At 41.5% G+C, this 23993-nt stretch overlaps 2 protein-coding genes across 2 annotated transcripts; both read left to right on the top strand.

Annotated features, from left to right (window-relative positions):
- The first annotated feature begins 1580 nt into the window (after positions 1-1580).
- Positions 1581-14322, top strand: capn9 (calpain 9). The gene is made up of 20 exons (XM_068595602.1): positions 1581-1849; positions 2748-2817; positions 2907-3025; positions 4975-5108; positions 5848-6016; positions 6105-6188; positions 6475-6560; positions 7433-7507; positions 7878-8038; positions 8174-8331; positions 8628-8836; positions 9469-9505; positions 9599-9679; positions 11623-11680; positions 11952-12016; positions 12124-12192; positions 12646-12724; positions 12885-13001; positions 13096-13154; positions 14045-14322. The coding sequence occupies exons 1-20, from the start codon at positions 1643-1645 to the stop codon at positions 14069-14071; spliced, it is 2064 nt and encodes a 687-aa protein (XP_068451703.1). The 5' UTR covers positions 1581-1642; the 3' UTR covers positions 14072-14322.
- Positions 14323-16187: 1865 nt separating this feature from the next.
- On the top strand, positions 16188-23291 carry ltv1 (LTV1 ribosome biogenesis factor). The gene is made up of 11 exons (XM_068595609.1): positions 16188-16348; positions 16866-16997; positions 17113-17325; positions 17629-17722; positions 18384-18516; positions 19045-19270; positions 20052-20179; positions 20265-20416; positions 20549-20601; positions 21234-21434; positions 22768-23291. The coding sequence occupies exons 1-11, from the start codon at positions 16346-16348 to the stop codon at positions 22876-22878; spliced, it is 1446 nt and encodes a 481-aa protein (XP_068451710.1). The 5' UTR covers positions 16188-16345; the 3' UTR covers positions 22879-23291.
- Positions 23292-23993: the final 702 nt, after the last annotated feature.

Here is a 23993-nt window from a genome sequence, read left to right as displayed (position 1 = left end):
GATAACGAGGTCTAGTTATTTAATTAAGTACAAACCTTCCTGAAAGGTAATCGCACAACTGTGGCAACACACACTCACCTTCAGCTATGTGAAGAATCCAGAGGCTGCAGCAGGAATGCTGCTGCTGACATAGGGCAGTGTGCAGTGTGTAGTGTGTAGTGAGGGTGGCAGGGTGCAGCAGAGACGATGAGGCACACCCCGAATGCACGCCCACACGGAAAGAGAGGAGGAAGTTCAGTGTGTGTTTATTCGGTGTCTCTGAGGTTTTTGTGCGTCTCTTTGGGTTCATTTTGTGTCTCTTTGGCTTCATTTTGTGTCTCTTTGAGGTCATTGTGTGTCTCTTTGGGTTTGTTGTGCATCTTTGTGGTCATGTTGTGCATCTTTGTGGTCATTTCGTGTCTCTTTGAGGTCATTTCGTGTCTCTTTGAGGTCATTGTGTCTCTTTGGGGTCATTGTGTCCCTTTGAGGTCATTGTGTGTCTATTTGAGGTCATTCTGTGTCTTTGAGATCATTTGGTGTCTCTTTGAGGTCATTGTGCGTTTCTTTCGGGTCATTTCGTGTTTCTTTGTTGTCATTCGCAACTCGTTGAGGTTGTTGCGAGTCTCTTTGAGGTCGTTGTGTGCCTCTTTGAGGTCTTTGTGTGTCTCTTTGTGGTCATTGTGTGTCTGTTTGCGGTCATTGTGTCTCTTTGACGTCATTCTGTGTCTCTTTGAGATAATGTTGTGTCTCTTTGAGGTCGTTGTGCGTCTCTTTGAGGTCATTTTGTGTCTCTTTGTTGCCATTCGCATCTCTTTCAGGTCATTGCGCATCTCTATGAGGTTGTTGCGCGACTCTTTGTGGTCATTTTGTGTCTCTTTGGAGTCATTTCTTGTATATTTGAGGTCATTGTGCGCCTCTTCGCTAATTCTATGTCTCTTTTTTGTCATTTACGTCTCTTTGGTCTCAGTTGTAAGTTACAACTCTATGAGGTAATTTTGTGTCTCTTTACTGTCATTTTGCATCTCTTTGAGATTGTTGTGTGTCTCTTTGTGGTCATTTTGTGTGTCCTTGGGGTCATTTTGTGTATATTTGAAGTCATTTTGTGTCTCATTGAAGTCATTTTGTGTCTCTTTGAGGTTTTTGCTTCTCTGTCAAATCTCTAGTAAAAACACAAAATTTGACCTGAAAAACAAGCATTTAAATCTGGCATACTGTAAGGGTACTACAGGTTTTTTATATATATATATATATATATATATATATGCAATAAAGACAGTAGTATGAATATAAATACATTCGAGGTAAAAACAACACTTCTGTCTTCACTCAGAGATGCTGATCTGAATGAAAACTCCACTTCAAGCTATTTAATTTATCAAACCGTCAAGAAAACATTCTCAGTATCCAGCAGGCCGAGCCCAGAGAGAGAGAGATAGAGAGAGATAAGAGACTAGAGAGAGAGAGAGCGCTGGGGCGAGGTTCATGGCCACAGGGAGACGAACCAGTTTCTGTCTGGAGGGTGTGTACGCGGCCGCCCTACACCGACCTGACGGGCTCGTCCCTGAATCACACACACACTTCCACACGCTCCATCACACACACACACACACACCTCTCCTTCCCTTTCGTCCTCCACTCCGAGCGTCTTCCTCCCACGAAGAGGATGCCTCTCCAGTCCACCCTGTCGGGCCGGGGCTCCGGCTCCAGCAAGGCCGTGGACACGCAGTCGGACGGGAAGTCGTTCGACGAGCTGCGGCTGGAGTGCCTGAAGCAGGGCGTCCTGTTCGAGGACCCGGACTTCCCCGCCGCCGACTCCTCGCTCTACTACAGCCAGAGCGTCCCCGTCAACATTGAATGGAAGAGGCCAAAGGTATCGTATGGGATCATGTAGCGAGGCTGATGCTCGCGTCAAAAGGACCAGAAAAAAAAAAGAGTCCAAAAGGTGTTTTGAGTCTGTTGGATTGAGCCAATTTGTGTCTCAAATTCACTCGAATGAATGAAATGTTGTGTTTTCTCTGTGAGCCGAGCGTCTGACTAGGTTGTACATGACGGGTCAAGACACTAGTACTTTTTTTTTGTGTGTGTAAAACGCGTCATATTTGCTCTGAAAGGTCTCATAAGTGAGACTGAATGAAAGCAGCCTGTGGCAGTTGAGCCAGTAGCGTGATCAGTAGTTACTGATACTTATTGACGGCTTTGAAGAAATACAGCGTGATGTTTATTTGAAGTGGATTTTTCCCTTTTCTTTTTTTTTATATCCCCGTGTCGTAGCCGCGAAACCAGTTTTGCAAGAAAACTGTGTAAACAGGGCCGAGTGCACAGGCAGACTTTATCCCCGCGCGCCTCCTCGCTATCTGCAGATACAGAAAAAAAACCGCTCGGCAGCCGCTCAGGAGTCACAAGTCCTTTTTGAGTCGGTTGATTTTTAGCCGATCGGCTCGAGATTTAAACGCTTGGAAGCTTTTCTCTGACGTTCCCCGTCGTGCATGTTCCACCTCTTGACATAACCTGCTCTGAGTAAACTGTGGTAAACTCACCCATCACGTTTTTTTGCTTCCAGTGACTACATATTTCTCTCCTGGGCGTTGCTGCAGAGTAAAAAATGCTTCAGCTGCCTTTCAGCTTGGCGTGTGTCTTCGTTTGAGAGATTGATTAATATGCCTGGAATGTGAACACGCCTATCAGCGGCACCTGTGTCACCTCTCAACGGTCATTTTTTCCTCTTTCATAAATAAAACCAAACCTGTTTTTTTTTTCTCTCTCTGCAGGAGATCTGCGAGAACCCAAAGTTCATCGTCGGCGATGCGAGCAGGACGGACATCTGCCAAGGGCAGCTCGGTTGGTTCTCAAGCCGTCCGCACGAGGTTTCTGTCTGTTTGCACATCTCTAATCGCTTACCCATGATGCACCCTGTCTCGTCACCACAGGGGACTGCTGGCTCCTGGCGGCCATCGCATCCTTGACCCTCAAACAGGAAACGCTGGCCCGGGTCGTGCCCCACAACCAGGACTTTGACCGCTCGTACGCCGGCATCTTTCACTTCCAGGTACGCAGCGCCGGCGGCTGGTTGGCTGCAGGCTAAAGGGTGTGAACGAAGGATGAAACAACTTTTAATATAGTGAATTAAACTCTGAAACCTCCATCCATCCCTGCATAAAACACACTTTTTTAACGTTTTTTAAACACTGGACCTCGTTCCCAAATAAAATTAATCTCAAATATTGCTACAGATATTGTAGCTACACAGTATGTGATATAAAAATATATAAATAGATTAATATACAAACTAAATAAGTACAATATGAATAAAAAGGCTTCACATACCCGAAACAGTGAAGCCCTTTGAGCCCTAACTCTAACCCTTAATCCTATTTATTGCTTGAGTTGTGTTTAGAGGATTATATATTATTGTAGGCCAGATTTCAAAGTTTAATTTGATACCTAACATGTTTTTGGGGGGTATAACTATGTATTTATCTTGCTTTGTACCTTGTGACCTGATATAACGGGTCACACAGTCCTGAGTTATCTTTAAAAGGGTGATTTTATTGTTTGTTTTTCTGTTACAGCGATATTAAGGCTCATAGAGAGTATCATAAAGTATTTTTAGGGAGCGGGGCGTGTTAGTTTGATTGACAGGTGTCGAAAAAAATAACAAACCCCCCAAATTAGAAACACATCTTGTATGGAAGCCCATTCCCGCCACGCAAAAAAAAAAAAAAATTAGGACCAAAATAAAAATAAAAATTAGGACCAAAAAAAAAAAGAAATTAGGACCAAAAAAAAAAAAAAAAAAATTTCGTTGTCTTTTTTTTCCTTTGACTTGAAAAAAGGCAACAAAAAAAAAGTTTCATTCCAGGAGTGAAACGTATGACAGCCCACGCAAAAAAAAAAAAAAAATTAGGACCAAAAAAAATTAAAAAAAAAATTAGGACCAAAAACAAATTAAAAAATGAGGACCAAAAAAATAAATAAAAAAATTAGGACCAAAAAAAAACAAAAAAACATTAGGACCAAAAAAAAAAAAATTTTTTTTTTTGTTGTCTTTTTTTCCCGTTCACTTGAAAAAAGGCAACAACAAAAAAGTTTCGTTCCAGGAGAGAAACGTATGGAAGCCCATTCCCGCCACGCAAAAAAAAAAAAAAATTAGGACAAAAAAAAAAAAAGAGAAAATTAGGACCAAAAAAAAAACAAATAAAAAATTAGGACCAAAAAAATTTTTTTAAAAATTAGGACCAAAAATAACAAAAACAAATTAGGACCAAAAAAAAAAAAAATTAGGACCAAAAAAAAAAAAAAGATTTTTTTTTTGTTGTCTTTTTTTCCGTTGACTTGAAAAAAGGCAACAAAAAAAAGTTTCAGAGAAATGAGAACTTGACTACTGACTATAAATGGCAAAATTACAGTTACTGCCTAAATATAATTGTAGCTAATACAGACAAAGTACATTGTTGACCTTCCATTGACCATTTTTAAGAACGGAGTAAAATGCAAAGTCCACACATATATTGAATGAATTATTTACTTTAAAGTAACCCATCCATACGGGCTTACAGGTGGTTGACATTGCCGAGCAAGCACTGTTTTATATTCAAGTGCTCTTGTTATTTACTAAAAGATCTTTTGAATTGAAACAAGATTGGACTTTTTTTTTTTAAAACCAAAGTGATGAAATAACAGATTGCTTAGATGTTTTCTTTATGTTTGTCAACGAAAAAAAATATTTTTTTTCTCCCTATTTTTTATTTTTTTGGTCCTAATTTTTGTTTTTTTTTTTGGTCCTAATTTTTTTTTTCTGGTCCTAATTTTTTGTGTTTTTTTTTTATCCTAATTTTTTTTTTTTTTTTTTTTTATGGCCCTAATTTTTTTTTTTTTTTTTTTTCCTGGCCCTAATTTTTTTTGTGGCGGGAATGGGCTTCCATACCTCTTGTCATCTCTCTGCGTGTAATAATGAAACGTGGAGCAGACGATGAACAGCACACTTGTGTCCCTCAGTTCTGGAACCACAACAAGTGGCTGGACGTGGTGGTGGACGACCGGCTGCCGACGGTGAGGGACCAGCTCATCATGCTGCACTCCGCCTCCAACAACGAGTTCTGGAGCGCCCTGCTGGAGAAAGCCTACGCCAAGTAAGTAAGGCCTCCACACGTCCCGTCGCACTATTTGGCCTGTCCGGGACTCCGTAGCTTCGTCTCTCCGCGCGGCACATGGCGGCTGTGTGGAGCGAGGACCGTTCAAAGAGTGTGGGAATTTTCAGGGTTGGCGAAATTGACGCGATCGCTCGAAAATCCTGAACTAAAATAATTATAAAAAATACTTAACGTCACTCAATCAAAGCCAAACTTCGCACAGATACTCCTAACATATAGAGCTATGTCTGCACATATAGTGAAGATAAGAAAAAAATACTTTTTAAAATTATTTTTTTAAATATATTTCACATTTCTGTGTACTATCATAAACTACTATACCACTAACACATATATGATATATATAAATATATACATAAATAAATATACATATTTTAAGTGCACATTAAGTGCATGGGTATATTTATATATTGTATTTATTATTATGTGCATATCAGTATAATTATCATTTTTAAAATATCGGAGAGCCTGTGAAAACACTGTAGTCTGTATATAATATACTTATTATCTATATTCACAAGGGTTTCATGTATATCATAGCTTTTTAAATTATTCAAATAGACCTTGGGGTTGAGGAGATGATCAGTATTTACTATGAGTCACAAACTATGCTCTATTTTCGTCATTAAATCTCTGGGGTAAATAAAGGTAACGTCTGGCCGCCGTTAGTTTCCGTCTTAACCACCGCGACGCGTTTCCCCCGTCTCGTTTGATCCAGACTGCACGGCAGCTACGAGTCCCTGAAGGGCGGCAGCACGATGGAGGCCATGGAGGATTTCACCGGCGGCGTCGGTGAGAATTACGAGACCAAGAACGCTCCGGACAACCTGTTCGCCATCATGAAGAAGGCCCTGGACCGCGGCTCCATGATGGGCTGCTCCATCGACGTAAAGACCGTCGCTTCCACCGTACAAGACGTCCAGCCAGTACTTCAGCGTTAAACACCTTTTTATTTATTTATTTAACTTCCTCCAGATCTCCAGCTCTGCAGAGTCTGAGGCCAAGACGAGCACCGGCCTGGTGAAGGGCCACGCGTACTCCATCACAGGCCTGGAGGAGGTGAGGCCACAGTCGCATGTATCCATGACCGGAATCCATTGCAGCAATAGGCCTGGTGAAAATAGTCGCATGAAATAGGAGTCAAATTTGTGTCAAAAGAATTATCTTTCTATCTTCAAGACTGCGTTGAAAGATTTCTGATATCTCATTGCGTTGAGGAGAGTCAGACCAATTAACCTGTTAGGGGCGTGTCTTCTTTTAATTCCTACTTTCAGGGAACGTTTTACCAAGCGGAGCCAAATACGCAAACTCTCACACCAACAAAATGAATTGTTTGATTTTCAAGGTGACGGTCCGAGGCCAGAAGGTCCAGCTGATCCGGATCAGGAACCCCTGGGGTCAGGTCGAGTGGAACGGCCCCTGGAGTGACGGGTGAGCATGAAGGGGAAAACCACTTTATCCTAACACGTGGTCGGTTTGAAGCTGCTCGGGGCCCAATGGGTCAATAGTCCCAATGGGTCAATGGCCCCAATAGTCCCAATAGGCCTTATAGTCCCAATGGCACCAATAATCCCGATCGTCCTTATAGTCCCAATGGCTCCAGTAGTTCCAATGGCCCCAATAGTCCCAATAGTCATTTAATCCCAATGGGTCAATGGCCCCAATGGGCCCATTGACCCATTGGGGCCATTGGGGCCATTTTCTGTGACAGGACACAGTGATAGTAGAGAGAGACAATCGGAGCAGGGGACTCCTGTTTTGGCTTTTCAGCCTTTATTTGACAGAGGATGGTGTAGAAATCGAGGAGAAAGAAAGAAGGTACGACGTGCAGCAAAGGTTTAAATCCTGGAAATGAACATGTGTTGTTTCGGTGGTGCAGCAGGAGGTCATGAGCTGGAACCATCAGATGCTAAGACGCTCCCAATTCACTCATGTAGTTGCTTTACGTCTTTTTGGGGTCATTTTGAGTCTCTTTGTCGTCACCATTGAACAGAGATGAAAGAAACATTTTGACTCTTTGATTTGAGACGCTAACGCCGTAAAAAGATAGTCGTATAAATAAACTTTCACACAGATACCGACAAGATAATTAAGAGTAAAATGGCCGATCCTGGATCGACATAACCTCGAACTGAAGCTTTAACCTGTAAAATCTCAAAGTTGCATGAACACATGAATTGTCGCATGAATGAACAACAACAAATAAAGTTGGTTGTTGTTCGTGGAAAGTATTCTTCTCTCTCTGATCTCTGCACGTTGAGGTGTTAACAGGTTAATTGTTTTTCATCTCGTGTCTGTTTCAGGTCCAGAGAATGGAATTATGTTAACGAAGCTGAAAAGAATCGCATCCTGAAGAAATCAGACGACGGCGAATTCTGGTGAGTCCACGACAAAATAAAGATGAAATAAATCTACTTGACTGTCTGCGACTTGGCCTTTGCGTTTTGTTTGTACATTGAATATGTTGCACGGATGCAGCCGTGTAGTGAACTCTGTAAAAAGGGTCAGAAATATGAAAGTGTTCATGCAAGGAGCCATATAGTAATAATCTTGTGCCATGAGCTTTACATTTTATCTTAAATATTGAATTTTTAGCAGACTCCCAAACTTCAATGAACACAATGAACACATTCACATCTGATTTATTCAGTTTTTCTTTTGTCATCATCGTCTTTAAAAATCTCTACAATCGAACTCCGCGGCGACGATGAACTGTCTTTTAAAAAATGACATTTTCTGTGACTCCAGGATGGAGTTCAACGACTTCAAGAAGAACTACGACAAGGTGGAGATCTGCAACATGACCCCGGACGACCTGACGGACAACACCAAGCGCCACTGGGAGGTCAACATGTTTGAGGGGAACTGGATCCGCGGCTCCACCGCCGGCGGCTGCAGGAACTTCATCGGTGAGACCGCCTGACCTGTCAATCACACCAGCAGGAAGCCAGGAGGGATCATCCTCCTCCTTTAGTTTGGGGAGGACATTTTCGAGGAAAGGGCCTAAAAATAATCTTAATCTCTTTGTTGTCTTCACCCTGCAGACACATTTTGGACCAACCCGCAGTTCAAGCTGCAGCTGGAGGACGCTGACGACGACGACGACGTCTGCAGCGTGGTGATCGCGCTGATGCAGAAGAACAGACGGAAGCTGAGGAAGGAAGGCATGGACATGGAAACCATCGGCTTCGCAGTGTACCAGGTCAGCATCGTCAGTCAAGCTACATTTATATAGGAAGCGTATAACATGTACAAATTTGTGATGTAAAAAATGTCATCGTCAGCATAGAGCCGGACATTGCAGTTGGAAAATTATCATTGATTATTGATAATCACGTGAGATTAAAAAGCTTATTGAGCAATAAAAATCCATATTGATCCTTATTAACCACCTTAGCTCCATTCAGTAGCTTCTTTAAGCTTCTATCATGTGTACTAATAAGTGTTTATACTGTAAAGATATTTAGTGTTTTAGTTGATCTCTCGTCTCGTCTTCAGGCTCCAGAGGACGAAGACCAGCTGGGAAAAGACTTCTTCCGCTACAACGCGTCCAAAGCGCGCAGCAGGACCTACATCAACACGCGGGAGATCTCTGAGCGCTTCACGCTGGCTCCTGGGAGCTACCTGCTGGTGCCCACCACCTTCCAGCCGCACCACGAGGCCGACTTCATCGTCAGGGTCTTCTCCGAGAAGAAGACCGGCGCCATGTGAGTGGAGCGGGGAGGAAAAGTATCAAAACCATTTCAAACCTGAAAGTATGGAGGCTCATTACTGCCATCAGAAGAAAAGAATTATGAGATAGAAAGTCAAAATTATTAAATGAAAAGTCAAATATATGAGATAAGAGTCAAAATATGAGATTGAAAGTCAAGTTTATGAGATAGAAAGTTGATATTATGAGATAATAAGTCATAATTATGAGATGGAAAGTCATAATTATTAAATAAAAAGTCAAATCTGTGAGATAAAAGTCGAAATATGAGATAGAAAGTCAAAATTATGAGCTAGAAATTCAAATTTACGAGAAATTATGAGATAAAATATTTGATCTGGTGACTTTCTGTCTCATTATTGCAACTCTTATCTCATAATTATGACCTTTTCATCTCATAACTTTTGTCTTTTCCTGGCGGAAAAGACAAAACACTATTGTATGGGCTTCCATACAATAGTGAAACTTCATGAAAAAAACTACAAAACCAGAACAGAATTAAAATAATCATAAGAAATCAAATCAGCGTTTAATAGAGAGCTTCAGTTGCTTCCTGATCTCAGAAGCTTTTAAATCTGAACAACATTATTAAAACCCTGAATCACAACTGGAGCTTCTGTTCCACAGCGAGATGGGGAGCAACGTGGACGCCGACATCCCAGACGTGAGTATAGATCCCATCCATCAATAACCCGCGTGGAGTCGATCGATCGGCCCGTTTGAACTCGTCCTGACGCCGCCGCGTTGTCTCCTGCAGCCGCCGCCGCCCTCCGCTCCAGAGGACGAGACGGACGAGGAGAAAGGCCTGAGGAGGCTGTTCGAGCAGCTCGCCGGAGGGGTGAGAACACAGCAGAGGGGTTAAAGGTCACGCAAAGGCTGCCAGTCTCCTCTGGACGGCTGGAGGCGGCTCCAAGAGGCTCGCACCAAGAAAAGAAGAGCTTTTGACTCCAAACCTTTGACTGAAACTTGTGTTGGGGAGATATGCACCTTTAATCTTACTTTATGCACCTTTAACTTTACTTTATGCACCTTTAATCTTACTTTATGCACCTTTACCTTTACTTTATGCACCTTTAACTTTACTTTATGCACCTTTAATCTTACTTTATGCACCTTTAACTTTACTTTATGCACCTTTAATCTTACTTTATGCACCTTTACATTACTTTATGCACCTTTAACTTTACTTTATGCACCTTTAATCTTACTTTATGCACCTTTAACTTTACTTTATGCACCTTTAACTTTACTTTATGCACCTTTAATCTTACTTTATGCACCTTTAACTTTACTTTATGCACCTTTAACTTTACTTTATGCACCTTTAACTTTACTTTATGCACCTTTAACTTTACTTTATGCACCTTTAACTTTACTTTATGCACCTTTAACTTTACTTTATGCACCTTTAATCTTACTTTATGAACCTTTAACTTTACTTTATGCACCTTTAATCTTACTTTATGCACCTTTAACTTTACTTTATGCACCTTTAATCTTACTTTATGCACCTTTAACTTTACTTTATGCACCTTTAATCTTACTTTATGAACCTTTAACTTTACTTTATGCACCTTTAACTTTACTTTATGCACCTTTAACTTTACTTTATGCACCTTTAATCTTACTTTATGCACCTTTAACTTTACTTTATGCACCTTTAACTTTACTTTATGCACCTTTAACTTTACTTTATGCACCTTTAATCTTACTTTATGAACCTTTAACTTTACTTTATGCACCTTTAATCTTACTTTATGCACCTTTAACTTTACTTTATGCACCTTTAATCTTACTTTATGCACCTTTAACTTTACTTTATGCACCTTTAATCTTACTTTATGAACCTTTAACTTTACTTTATGCACCTTTAACTTTACTTTATGCACCTTTAACTTTACTTTATGCACCTTTAATCTTACTTTATGAACCTTTAACTTTACTTTATGCACCTTTAACTTTACTTTATGCACCTTTAACTTTACTTTATGCACCTTTAATCTTACTTTATGCACCTTTAACTTTACTTTATGGACCTTTAATCTTACTTTATGCACCTTTAACTTTACTTTATGCACCTTTAACTTTACTTTATGCACCTTTAATCTTACTTTATGCACCTTTAACTTTACTTTATGCACCTTTAATCTTACTTTATGCACCTTTAACTTTACTTTATGCACCTTTAACTTTACTTTATGCACCTTTAATCTTACTTTATGCACCTTTAACTTTACTTTATGGACCTTTAATCTTACTTTATGCACCTTTAACTTTACTTTATGCACCTTTAACTTTACTTTATGCACCTTTAATCTTACTTTATGCACCTTTAACTTTACTTTATGCACCTTTAATCTTACTTTATGCACCTTTAACTTTACTTTATGCACCTTTAATCTTACTTTATGCACCTTTAACTTTACTTTATGCACCTTTAACTTTACTTTATGCACCTTTAACTTTACTTTATGCACATTTGATCTTACTTTATGAACTTTTAGTCTTACTTTATGCACCTTTAACTTTACTCTATGCACCTTTTATCTTACTTCATGCACCTTGAATATTTCCCTCAGGAGCAGGTGGAGACCAAAACCAGAGCTAAAAGTCACTCTGTGACTCTGTCAGCTGATACTGTCTCAGGAATGTTTGTCTTCCAGCTTGTTGAGGAGTTAATTTGCCTTTAAGAGGCCGCAGGCTTTAATAATGCAGCTTTCATTGCTGCACAACAATGTACGAGTGAGTTGGTGTTGACTTTTCCCTCCGCTGTGTCTGCAGGACCAGGCCATCTCCGTCAGGGAGCTCCAGCAGATGCTGAACGGCGTCCTCAGCAGACGTGAGTCAAAGGAAATGTGTCTTCTGTCAATTAGTCCCTTTACTTTCTTTCTTTTTCTTTCTTTATGCAACTTTTACCTTGTTTTAAGCACCTTTAGTCTTACTTTAGGGACCTTTAGTCTTACCTTATGCACCTTAAATCTTACTTTAGGCACCTTAAATCTTACTTTAGGCACCTTAAATCTTACTTTAGGCACCTTTTATCTTACTGTAGGCACCTCACATCTTTAATGTAACTGCTCCACTTCTTTGTTAACTCTGTTTTTCTTCAGGGAAAGAGATCAAGTTTGACGGGCTGAGTCTGAGCACCTGCCACAGCATCATCAACCTGATGGACGTATCCTCCACATCACTTGTTTCTAGACGTTTGAGGCTACATGAGTAAACATGTTCAAGACAAGACAAAAGTCTTTGTGCAAAGTGTTTTTCCTTCACAGCGAGCAGGTGGACAACACGGGGAAGCTGGAGTTCCAGGAGTTCAAGGTCTTCTGGGAGAAGATGAAGAAGTGGATCGTACGTGTTAAACCAAAGTACTCAGATGATTTATGACAAGAAAAATACCAAATACACAAAGTAAAAATGCAGCTGTAAACAAGTAAAGTCATATTCCATTAAAATATATTAAAGTACCAGAACTAAAAGTACTTGTTACACAGAATGGAACATTTTAGAATAATATTAGTAATATTAGTACAATACTTGAGTGTTTTGGAGTATTTCTGAGTAGTTTTTTTGTGTTTTGAGGTGTTATTGAGTGATTTTTTTTGTGTTTGTTGGTAGTTCTAAGTGTTTTTAAGTATTTCTGGTGTTTTTAAATGTATTTTAAGTGTTTCCTTAGTGTTTTGGGGTGTTTGTAAGTGTTTTTAGATGTTTTTTAAAGTGTTTTAGGGTGTTTGTTAGTGGTTCTAAGTGTTTTTGTGGGTTCTTTGTGCTTCAGCTGTTAAATCTGAGCTCATGTTGTTGCAGATGCTCTTCTTGTCCTTCGACACCGACCGCTCAGGGAAGATGTCGTCCTACGAGCTTCGCATCGCGCTCAAAGCTGCAGGTGAGAGTCGACTACAGATTACAACGGATATGCTCTTTTTAAAAAGACACGACAGACTCACATGAAAAGAATCCATCTCCAGTAAACATGACGCTCGTCTGTCTGTGTGAATAAAGTTGTGTGTGAATAAAGTTGTGTGTTCGTGGTCGTTCCCCTGAAGGCATGCAGCTGAACAACCAGCTGCTGCAGCTCGTGGGCTTGAGGTTTGCAGACGGAAACTACGACATCGACTTCGACGACTACCTGACCTGCATCGTCCGCCTGGAGAACATGTTCAGTACGTAGAGAGCGACCGCAGGGACGGTTCTGCTGGTCACCTTGTTTCTCTGAGGCGTCACACACATGCGACTGACTGAGCTCTTCCTCTGCAGGAGCGTTCCAGGTGCTGGACAGCAACAAAAGAGGCCGCGTGAACATGAACATCATGCAGGTACGAACCACGCCTCTAGGGGGCGCTCGTTGGAAACGTCTCATTTAAAACAGCCTGTTTTCAGGTGATCGAAAATACCCTCAACAAAATAAAAAGTGTGTATCTCTGCAACCACTGCGGCTGTTTGAATAATGTTGTGTTATAATGAAAGAATCACATGTGAGATGTTGTTCAGATGTGTAAATATCAGTCTGAACATTCAACACGTGAACACTCAACACGTGAACATTCAACACGTGAACGTTCAACACGTGAACGCTCAACACGTGAACACTCAACACGTGAACGTTCAACACGTGAACGTTCAACACGTGAACGCTCAACACGTGAACACTCAACACGTGAACGTTCAACATGTGAACATTCAACACGTGAACGCTCAACACGTGAACATTCTCTCTGCAAAGGTTGACTTTAATAAAGTGAAGCAGGACAAAGTTAGAGAAGGTTTAGTACAGAGAACATTCAGACAAGGACTCATTGGGGTGCCAGTGAGGTCCCAATGGGGCCCCAGTAGACCCAATGGACCCATTGGGTCTACTGGGGCCCAATGGACCCAATGGGCCCAATGGACCCAATGGGCCCAATGGACCCAATGGGCCCAATGGGGCCAATGGACCCAATGGGGCCATTGGGTGCATTGGTGCAATGGCCCCAATAGCCCTATAGAAAATTCAAATAGCGTTTAAATAGCCCCATTGGCGGCCATTGGGTCTATTTGAATGCTATTTATGAATTTTCTCATGAACCAAACCATATAGTTCACTTGTATGTTACTTAATGTGTTCAATGCATCCAGATACAGACGTTTTGTGGCTTTTTCTCTCCATAAAACAAGCTCTGATGGGATTGTTTGGTAACTGTCCTGATGTGTTCTGCTCCCCTCATAGTTCCTGATGCTGTCCATGAACGTCTGAGGACGAGCTCGCCTCCAGAAGAACAAACCGTGTGCGGCGCTGAGCTTTCAGGACGTTTCCAAATGATTCTCATTCATGCCCTTTAACACACAGCATATATCTGTTTTTAGTTGTGTGTGTGTTTTTTGACTAAATAGTGTGAGATACTTCCTGTTGGATCGTTGGGATCAACTGTTAAAATTTGCTGACTCGTGCTTTTGGAACATTTTATTTTCTCTCTGCGTGAATGGAAATAAACTTTGAATAAAACATCCGGAGCGTCTGGTTTTTGGGTTGAAATGCTGCAGAGTTCATCTCAATCGTCTTAATGTGACTAAATGAACCTGTAGTTTGTCTTTAGAGCTGAAACACATTAAACCTGACAGGATGGGAAGGTGAGGTTTGGTATTCATGATCCTAAATTTGCTTTTTAACCAACAAAAGTTGATCCAGAGCCACTGAAACGTCTCAAAGTTAAATAAATTATTCTTTTAATTTCAACAATTTGCATCAGTGGAAAAAAATACTCTGCTACGAGTAAAAGTCATGCATTCAAAGTTTTACTGAGTAAAAGTACAAAAGTAAAACGTATTTAAAGTGCTAAAAGTACTCTTATGCAGAATAATATATATATTACTGAATTACCTTCAATCTTTAATGTTGGAGCTATAAAAGTGAGATTAACTTCATAGGCTATAATATCTATAATCTATAATATAATACATAATAATAATTGATTTGTGTTGTGGATAAATAATCTTAATCTGCAATGTAATCAAATAAACGTAGTAAAACATACAATATATTCCCAGAATATCAGTATGAATTAGAATGTAAAAACTGTAAATTGTTCTGTAGTAAATGTACTTTATGTCATCATAGGGGTTAATTTGATTTGATGACCAGATATAATAAATATATTGAACACGGAAGTTAAAATAACCTTCATGAAGTGTGTAAGACGTGCAGGTTGCTGGTTGCTGGTTGCAGGTTGCAGGTTGCAGAGCAGGTGGAGGCGTTTCTTTGAGATAAAAGAAAGAATGTTGATTAAACTGGAAAAGCAGGAAACGTTTCACAGCCGTTGATGTTCAGATGAGATCTGGAAAAACACCAGCGAGGAATTATTGATGTTGTAAACGTGTTTGTGCCCACGCAGTGCAGGCGTGGAGGGGAATGAGGGCGTGGACGCGTCTAAACACTGAAGTCCCAAACTGATATTTAACTAAAGAGGTCAACGATTGAGACTAGAGATATTCTATTTTTATTTTATCGTCGACAAATCCCATGAAGAACAAAAACTGACAATAGATGTGTCTATCACACACACACACACACACACACACACACACACACACACACACTGGAGCACCTAATGTCGATTCATCCGCCACTGAAAATATTCCCCAAACAAATGCACAATTTGATTAAAAACTGCAGTGGCCAACTATTTTAATAAATCACTGCATAATAAGTGGTGGACTGTAACTAAGTGCATTTACTCAAGTGTTGCACTTCAAATGTTGAACTAAACTACCCAACAGTTCACAAAGTAGTTAAAATGCAACACACACACTAATGCAATAGTAATATTTATCCAGAAAAGTCATTAGTAAAATACTGACAGGAAACTTTTTGGTCACTTTAATCACTTTAACTGGTGGGATATGACTACATTTTTAAATACGTGTTCATCCTGTCTGTATATATAATAGTGCTATTGTGGATTATTATTATTATTATTCCTGTTTGTATTACTGTTTACTTATATTTATTACTTGTTTCTTACTTTACTCCTATCTCTTGCTGCTGTAATCCTGCAAGTTCCCGCTCCCCGGTCCAGCAGGTGGCGGTAATGCGCCTTCAAATTAGTTTTCCACCAACAGAATATGACGAGCGAGAGATTGTAGACGATACCAACAATACCTACCGAGGGAAAACCCAGTTTATAATGACATTAATCACATTACTAATACAAACACAAGTTTCAATTTTAGATTATTCATATACTACAATAATATTACAAACTAATTTCGTAAGTTCTCAATATTCAATCATATTAATATCGTTTATTAAACGATATTAACGATATTACCTCCCCCCGGTATTCCCCGAAATGGTTCTTCCCAGCGATGGTAGCAGCAGCATGGTGAAGGAGAAACCAGCGTGGATTAACAACAACAACTACAGTTTCTGGATTTAAACGTTTATTCCTTTTTAACTGCCACCTGTCGTTTGAGGTCTGGCCATCTTTAAACCCGATTAGTCGAAGAAAAGCGGCAGACATTCATTTACAACATGGTAAACTTGACTTGTTTAACCTAAGCTAACCTTCATAGCTAACAGTGGCTAACGTCACTGATGTGCATGAAAAAAACCCTAACCCTATTTTTTATGAAAGACAACATCGTTAACTAAATGTGCATTTGTTTTATTCGGTTGCTTTCATTTCTATTATTCGATCGGTGTATTCTTAATTCGGCTCGTGTTAGATTAAGACAAAGTAATTACAATAAGGTGTAAAGCCCAAATATATCCTATATATGTAAACACAGCCTAACAGTAACTATGTTGCTGCGGTTACAAAAAGACATGTGACGTTATATGAGATTAATGTCAATGATTATGGAACTTATAATCACATTGGTATATATCTTCTATAACTATAAAGGTGCACTGATCACCGACAACTGTCTATATTTTTTGTGGGTGAACGCAGGCAGTTGCCTGGAAGTAGTCATATAACGTTATTTAACTTCATATAGCTTATCTTGCCAAATAAAACAGTCAGATTCACCGCTGCGTTTGTCTCTTCCAGCCTCATCGAAAGAAGAAGTCCTTCATCGAAAAGAAGACGGCCGTGACCTTTCACCTCGTCCACCGGAGTCAGAGGGACCCGCTGGCTGCAGATGAGAAAGCCCCGCAGCACGTCCTCCTCGCTGCCTCAAAGGTAGTGAATGTCACGCGACTTTCAACACACGTTAACCCCTTTTTTAAAAGACCAAACAATGTGCAGAACGTGTCCCAGCTGTTCAGCGCTCTCCGTCTTCTCCTCGGCGTCTCAGGGCGACACGGAGAAGCGGCGCGAGGAGCAGAGGGAGTTCGGCGTGTTCTTCGACGACGACTACAACTACCTGCAGCACCTGAAGGAGGGCAGCGGCGCAAACGAGCTGGTGGCGTCCGCGCCGGCGCACGCCGTCGGGCGACCGGTTCATCCCCGCGATGAAGAGGAGGATGACGAGGAGGAGAAAGAGGAAGAGGGCGGCAATGCCGTTCCAGTAAGTTTACACCAAGTTCTGGGGTTTAAAAATGTCTTTTGAGGAACTTGGAAAAGTTCTAACAATTCAGATTTAGACGCCAGGTTTGTAGTTTTTGTAAACTTCCGTTATTGTTTCTGGTCCTCTGTTTGCGACGAGCGAACCGGACCTTTAAAATAAAGCAATTTAACGCTTTCTTCTAGAGCTTTCTTTTCTAAATGCAGCGCATCAGACGTGAGCCGCGCGCCAGTCCTGGACGTCCACCGTGTACGTTCACATTAAAAGCTCAACAAGCAAAAGATAACTTCCTGTTTTTGTCTGAAGGTTCAGCCCACTGTCATCAACCTGCCGTCCTCATTGTTCGCCTCGGAGTTTGAAGAGGAGGTGGGACTCCTGAACAAAGCTGCTCCTATCTCAGGTAAAGCGCTCTAAAATGAAACGTCTGGGTTCTGCAACACGTTTGACTTTGAAAATCTTTCAGACAACACAAAGCTTTCTGTTCGACAAACGTCCGGCGAAACTTTGGTGACAGAAACACAAATGGCGGCGCAATCCTTCCCAAATAAATGACGCTGCAGCCTGCGAGCGTCTGCTGTGCAGCGAGCACTGGACTCGTAAACGTCGTCCTTTAGGTTTAGCGCGGTAAAAATGAGTTTGGTTTAAGAGATTATTTGTCTCTGTAGATTTTAATCTACAAATCACAAGTCAGAATTGGTGCTTTTGTGTGATTATTTGTTGAGATCGTTCAATCTTGAAATTACTTTCAATCAAATCAAGTGAATTATTTGTCAAATAAAATAAAAAAGCAGAGATCATGTACTTCTAAAGCTGAAACACTGATATTTTTTGATGTATTAGTGAAGACAAAAGCTAGTAAACAGTTTTTTTTATCCCGATCTCCTTTTCTAGACTTTTCTGCTTTTCCTTTAATACAAGTACAAATAACTCGGCTACATCTTTGTGATGAATCCGGACGTCTTCCCGGTGTCACGGTCGTGTTTCACGTCGTCACAGCTCCGGCCGTCGGCCATCTTGTGTGTTTGTCTCCTGCCTCATGGGGTTTGTGCGTCTCCCTTCAGGCCCGCGGCTCGACATGGACCCCGACATCGTGGCGGCTCTCGACGAAGACTTCGACTTCGACGACCCGGACAACCTCCTGGACGACGACTTCATCGTCAAGGCGAACGCGGCGAGCGGCGCAGCGGGGACACGGTCAGAAGCTAAACATGAATACATCTTTTATTTCTTTAACCCGCTGAAAACTATGAACCCCAAATTGATTCAAATACTTGTGTTTATTGTATGTATTCGTTCAGTCTTGGAAAAAAATGTATATCTGCAAAAAAAATCTCTTAAATAAAATAATTTGATGGTAATTATGAACATCCAGCATGATATGAGCTAAATTCCCCAAAAAAGCCTCCTGGAGCGTCAATAAGACACCTTTTTGGAAAGATTAGGACCTAAAGAATCTGAATCTGCAACAAAAATCACAATAAAACAAAGTCTTGTCCTGTTAGGAAGGAGTTTCATTCAGAAAACTGTGTCGTTCGGTTCAAAAATGGAAAAAATTACATATTTTATGCCAAAAGATTGTCTGAATGGGGCATGCTGGGTATTAAAATGGGAGCGGGAGGATTTTCGTGCACGGTTTCCAAAATGTTAAACCTTTATGGTGGTGTTTCACTTTTAAAAAAAGGGATTGAAGTGGTCTAAATGTCCTGTGTGTGTGTGTGGCAGAGGTGACAGCGACGACGATGATGATGATGGTGATGAGTGGGAGGACACAGACGAGGAAGAGGACTTCGGCTCTGACGGCGGGCTGTCGGGCGACGGGGACGGCGGCGCTCGAGAGTTCATGTTCACGGACGAGGAGACGAGGAGCCGCTTCACCGAGTACTCGATGACGTCGTCGGTGATGAGGAGGAACGAGCAGCTCACGCTGCTGGACGACCGCTTCGAAAAGGTGAACGTTGCATCTCTGCAGCGTCACCGCGGACATTCACTCCAGTGCTGAAACACCCGGATCTCTTTCTTTAGTGGAGGATTTCTACTTCATGCTGCTTCATACTTCTTACTCCACTTCATCTGTCCGACAGCTTCAGTTAGTTTTCCAACACAGCACCTGTTCACGAAATAAGCAGCCTGTTTTTATGTACTCCTGTGTGTATGAAGTACCTGATGAAAGTACTTTGTATTAATATTAATACCGTAGTAATTTACTTTATACATTTATATTTAAAAAAGTAAGTATTTTGGGTAATTTCTTCCTTATAAAACACTGAACAATCCATGTGTTATTATATTATTTATGCATTACATTATTTATTGAAATGTATTTAATTTATTTAAATAATTATGTGTATTTATTGAACTAATTCTATTTATTTATTTCATTTTTATTTTATTTATTTAACTCATTTTATTTTTTATTCTTTATTTTTTTAACTTACATTTTAATATATTTTATTTTAAATTACCAAAACAGTTTAAAGTGAAATCAAAGAGCAAATAATTTAAATATTTTCATATTTACAAATTTTGCTGACCACATTTTATTATTATTATTATTAAGTTGTTTTAAGTTATTATTATTAATAGTGACGCAATTTGTGTTTCACATTATGATTTAATCACATGTGATTCCATTTGTGGAATGTTTTTGCATGATATTAATATTAATAACAATAATAATAAAACCCGCAGACTAAACAACAAACTTCTCCGTTGGGGTCTTTTGGGTTCAGTTCTACGAACAGTTCGACGAGGACGAGATCGGCGCTCTGGACAACGCGGAGCTGGAGGGCTTCATCCAGCCGGACAGCGCGCGGCTGGAGGAGGTCATCAAAGATTACTTCGTCCAGAAGGAGAAGGAGTGAGCCTCCTCTTTTCATTCACTATCTTTGATCGTGAGCCGACTGTTGTTTTTAACCATTAAACTCGTCTTTTGTGCGGTTCAGATACTTGAGGCCCGATGACTTGGGTCCAAAGGAACTTCCTGTCGTGAAGGAGGAGGATGAAGACGACGAGGAAGAGGAAGAGGAGGAGGAGGAGATGGAGAGAATCGTTATCAAGCCTCCGGAAGAGAAGTGGGACTGTGAAACCATCGTCAGTGAGTTTACGTTCAGTTTTTACTTCAGTTGTCTTTGATGTAAACACGCTCTAAACATGACGTTTGTCTTCAGCGAAACAGTTTAGCTCATCGTTTGTGTGTTGACTGCATGTTGTTGTTGTTTGTTTTCAGGTACGTATTCCAACATATACAACAGACCCAAAGTCATTCCAGAACCACTGAAGGTACGAAAACTGTTTAGTCCTCGTTCTTTAGCACAAACACACACACACTAACACACACATACACTAAAACACACACAGAAACACACACTAAAACACACACACTGACACACACATACACTAAAACACACACTAAAAGACACACAGAAACGCACACACACACACTAACACATGCGTACACTAAAAAACACACACATGTACATAAAAACACGCACTAAAAGACAGACGCACAAAGACACACTAAGACACACAAAGACACGCACTAAGACACACACACACACAAACACTAAGACACACACACACAAAGACACACACACACAAAGACACGCACAAAGACACACACACACACACAAGGACACACAAACACACTAAGACACACAAAGACACGCACTAAGACACACACACACACTAAGACACACACATACACACACACACTAAGACACACCCACAGACTAAGACGCACACACTAAGACACACACACACACACTAAGACACACACACACACACTAAGACACACACACTAAGACACACACACACACACACTAAGACACACACACACACACTAAGACACACACACACACACTAAGACACACACACACACCCACAGACTCACTAACAGCCCCGTGCCTCCTCAGCTGAAGCCGGTCCGGGTCTCCCAGAAGACCGGCATCCCGCTGGACGTGCTGCCGCCTAAAGGCCTCACGGCCAAGCAGGCGGAGCGCATGACCATGATCAACGACTCGGACCTGCCGCGAGTCTCTACGCAACCGCGCGACAAGGAGGAGAGCAAGGAGCAGAGGAAGGAGAGGAAACAAGCCGTCAAGGAAGAACGCAAGGTGAGGAAGAGGAGGCGCTTCTCCTGGGATCCTTCACCGAGCCGGGAGACGTCTCTGAAAGGACTTACAAGCAACGATTAATTAAGACGACTCCCCTGGTTGTATAGAAGTCTATGCTTCATGTGTTGAAGCTGCATTCTCTCTCCTGACCACCAGGGGGCGACTCCTCTGGTTGTATAGAAGTCTATGCTTCATGTGTTGAAGCTGCATTCTCTCTCATGACCACCAGGGGGCGACTCCTCTGGTTGTATAGAAGTCCATGCTTCATGTGTTAAAGCTGCATTCTCTCTCCTGACCACCAGGGGGCGACTCCTCTGGTTGTATAGAAGTCTCTGCTTCATGTGTTAAAGCTGCATTCTCTCTCCTGACCACCAGGGGGCGACTCCTCTGGTTGTATAGAAGTCTATGCTTCATGTCTTGAAGCTGCATTCTCTCTCCTGACCACCAGGGGGCGACTCCTCTGGTTGTATAGAAGTCTATGCTTCATGTCTTGAAGCTGCATTCTCTCTCCTGACCACCAGGGGGCGACTCCTCTGGTTGTATAGAAGTCTATGCTTCATGCCTTAAAGTTGCATTCTCTCTCCTGACCACCAGGGGGCGACTCCTCTGGTTGTATAGAAGTCTATGCTTCATGTGTTGAAGCTGCATTCTCTCTCCTGACCACCAGGGGGCGACTCCTCTGGTTGTATAGAAGTCTATGCTTCATGTGTTAAAGCTGCATTCTCTCTCCTGACCACCAGGGGGCGACTCCTCTGGTTGTATAGAAGTCTATGCTTCATGTGTTGAAGCTGCATTCTCTCTCCTGACCACCAGGGGGCGACTCCTCTGGTTGTATAGAAGTCTATGCTTCATGTGTTGAAGCTGCATTCTCTCTCCTGACCACCAGGGGGCGACTCCTCTGGTTGTATAGAAGTCTATGCTTCATGCCTTAAAGTTGCATTCTCTCTCCTGACCACCAGGGGGCGACTCCTCTGGTTGTATAGAAGTCTATGCTTCATGTGTTGAAGCTGCATTCTCTCTCCTGACCACCAGGGGGCGACTCCTCTGGTTGTATAGAAGTCTATGCTTCATGTGTTAAAGCTGCATTCTCTCTCCTGACCACCAGGGGGCGACTCCTCTGGTTGTATAGAAGTCTATGCTTCATGTGTTGAAGCTGCATTCTCTCTCCTGACCACCAGGGGGCGACTCCTCTGGTTGTATAGAAGTCTATGCTTCATGTGTTGAAGCTGCACGAGACACAAAGCCGACCAGAGAGAGAGAGTCCTGTATTTGTTCTAAACTCTTTGTTTTAAACTCTTTATTTTAAACTCTTGTCCTCTCGTGTCTCCACCAGGAGCGGCGAGTGGAGAAGAAAGCCAACAAGATGGCGTTCAAGGACGAGAAAGTGCGGCAGGAGAAGCAGATGGTGAACCTGAGGACCAACGTTCAGGGCATGAAGCTTTAGGGACGAAGCGCCTCGACACAGACCGCCTCCGAGTCAAATCCACCGGGAGGAGGACTTCCTTTGACTCGGCTTTTAAACGAATAAAACAGTGAACTAGTTGAGGAGTTGATCTGATCCCAGAGTCCACGACGACGTCGTGAAACAGTCGAGCGCCGACGTGGACGCTTTCTTTTCTCGGCTCAAGACGCATGGGTGGCGGAAAGACTTATCGCGATGCGTTCAAATGTCACCCTGTAAAACGCAGCTTTCTTTGGGGCTGGAATTCAGTTTGTTTTTACAGCGATATGAATTCATTTTAGATGTCAGAGAGGATTATGAGGCATGTTGAAGCAGCTCGTGTCTTATTTAAACAAAGTGAAATGAGACGTTTCATATTTGTTTACAGCTTTTTAATAAACAACCTGTTGACTGTTTTATAGACGTGTTCATAAGTCTCTCTTCCTCAAAAGATATTCTAATATTTAGTTTTGGTATTTGTGCCAAACCGCCGTCATCAGAAGGATTTCTATCACTTCTGTGTTTAGAGTTCACTAAAGAAAATATATTGTTTACGTCTTTATTAAAAACATGTACAAAAAAATTTAACTTTTTTTCGTATCGTTGAGAACACACGAGGACACACAAGAGAATGAACACACACACACAAATTAACGCACACAAGAACAAACACAAGAGAACGAACACACACGCATGAACAAACGCGCACACACGCAAGAACACACGCACAAGAACGCACCCACACACACACACACAAGAACAAACACACGCAAGAACACGCACACACACAAGAACACACAAGAACACGCACACACACAAGAACACGCACACACACAAGAACACACAAGAACACGCACACACACAAGAACACGCACACACACAAGAACACACACACACACAAGAACACACACACACACAAGAACACGCACACACACAAGAACACGCACACACACAAGAACACGCACACACACAAGAACACACACACACACAAGAACACGCACACACACAAGAACACACACACACACAAGAACACGCACACACACAAGAACACACACACACACAAGAACACGCACACACACAAGAACACACACACACACAAGAACACACACACACACGCT

This window comes from Clinocottus analis, unplaced genomic scaffold, assembly GCF_023055335.1.
Source record: "Clinocottus analis isolate CAN_PGR_092001 unplaced genomic scaffold, fCliAna1.0.p SCAF_31, whole genome shotgun sequence".
Classification (NCBI taxonomy): Eukaryota; Metazoa; Chordata; class Actinopteri; order Perciformes; family Cottidae; genus Clinocottus; species Clinocottus analis.
Note: the sequence above shows the minus strand (reverse complement) of the source record. Positions and strands in the feature narration are given on the sequence as shown.

Excerpts from the sequence above, each read along its gene's own strand:
- ltv1 (XM_068595609.1), top strand. Across the intron at positions 18,517-19,044 it reads AGCGGCGCAGCGGGGACACG|AGGTGACAGCGACGACGATG; the intron begins GTCAGAAGCTAA and ends TGTGTGTGGCAG. Across the intron at positions 20,602-21,233 it reads TCATTCCAGAACCACTGAAG|CTGAAGCCGGTCCGGGTCTC; the intron begins GTACGAAAACTG and ends GTGCCTCCTCAG.
- capn9 (XM_068595602.1), top strand. The coding sequence starts at position 1,643 with ATGCCTCTCCAGTCCACCCTGTCGGGCCGGGGCTCCGGCTCCAGCAAG. Across the intron at positions 9,506-9,598 it reads TGGACGCCGACATCCCAGAC|CCGCCGCCGCCCTCCGCTCC; the intron begins GTGAGTATAGAT and ends TGTCTCCTGCAG. Across the intron at positions 12,193-12,645 it reads AGAAGATGAAGAAGTGGATC|ATGCTCTTCTTGTCCTTCGA; the intron begins GTACGTGTTAAA and ends ATGTTGTTGCAG.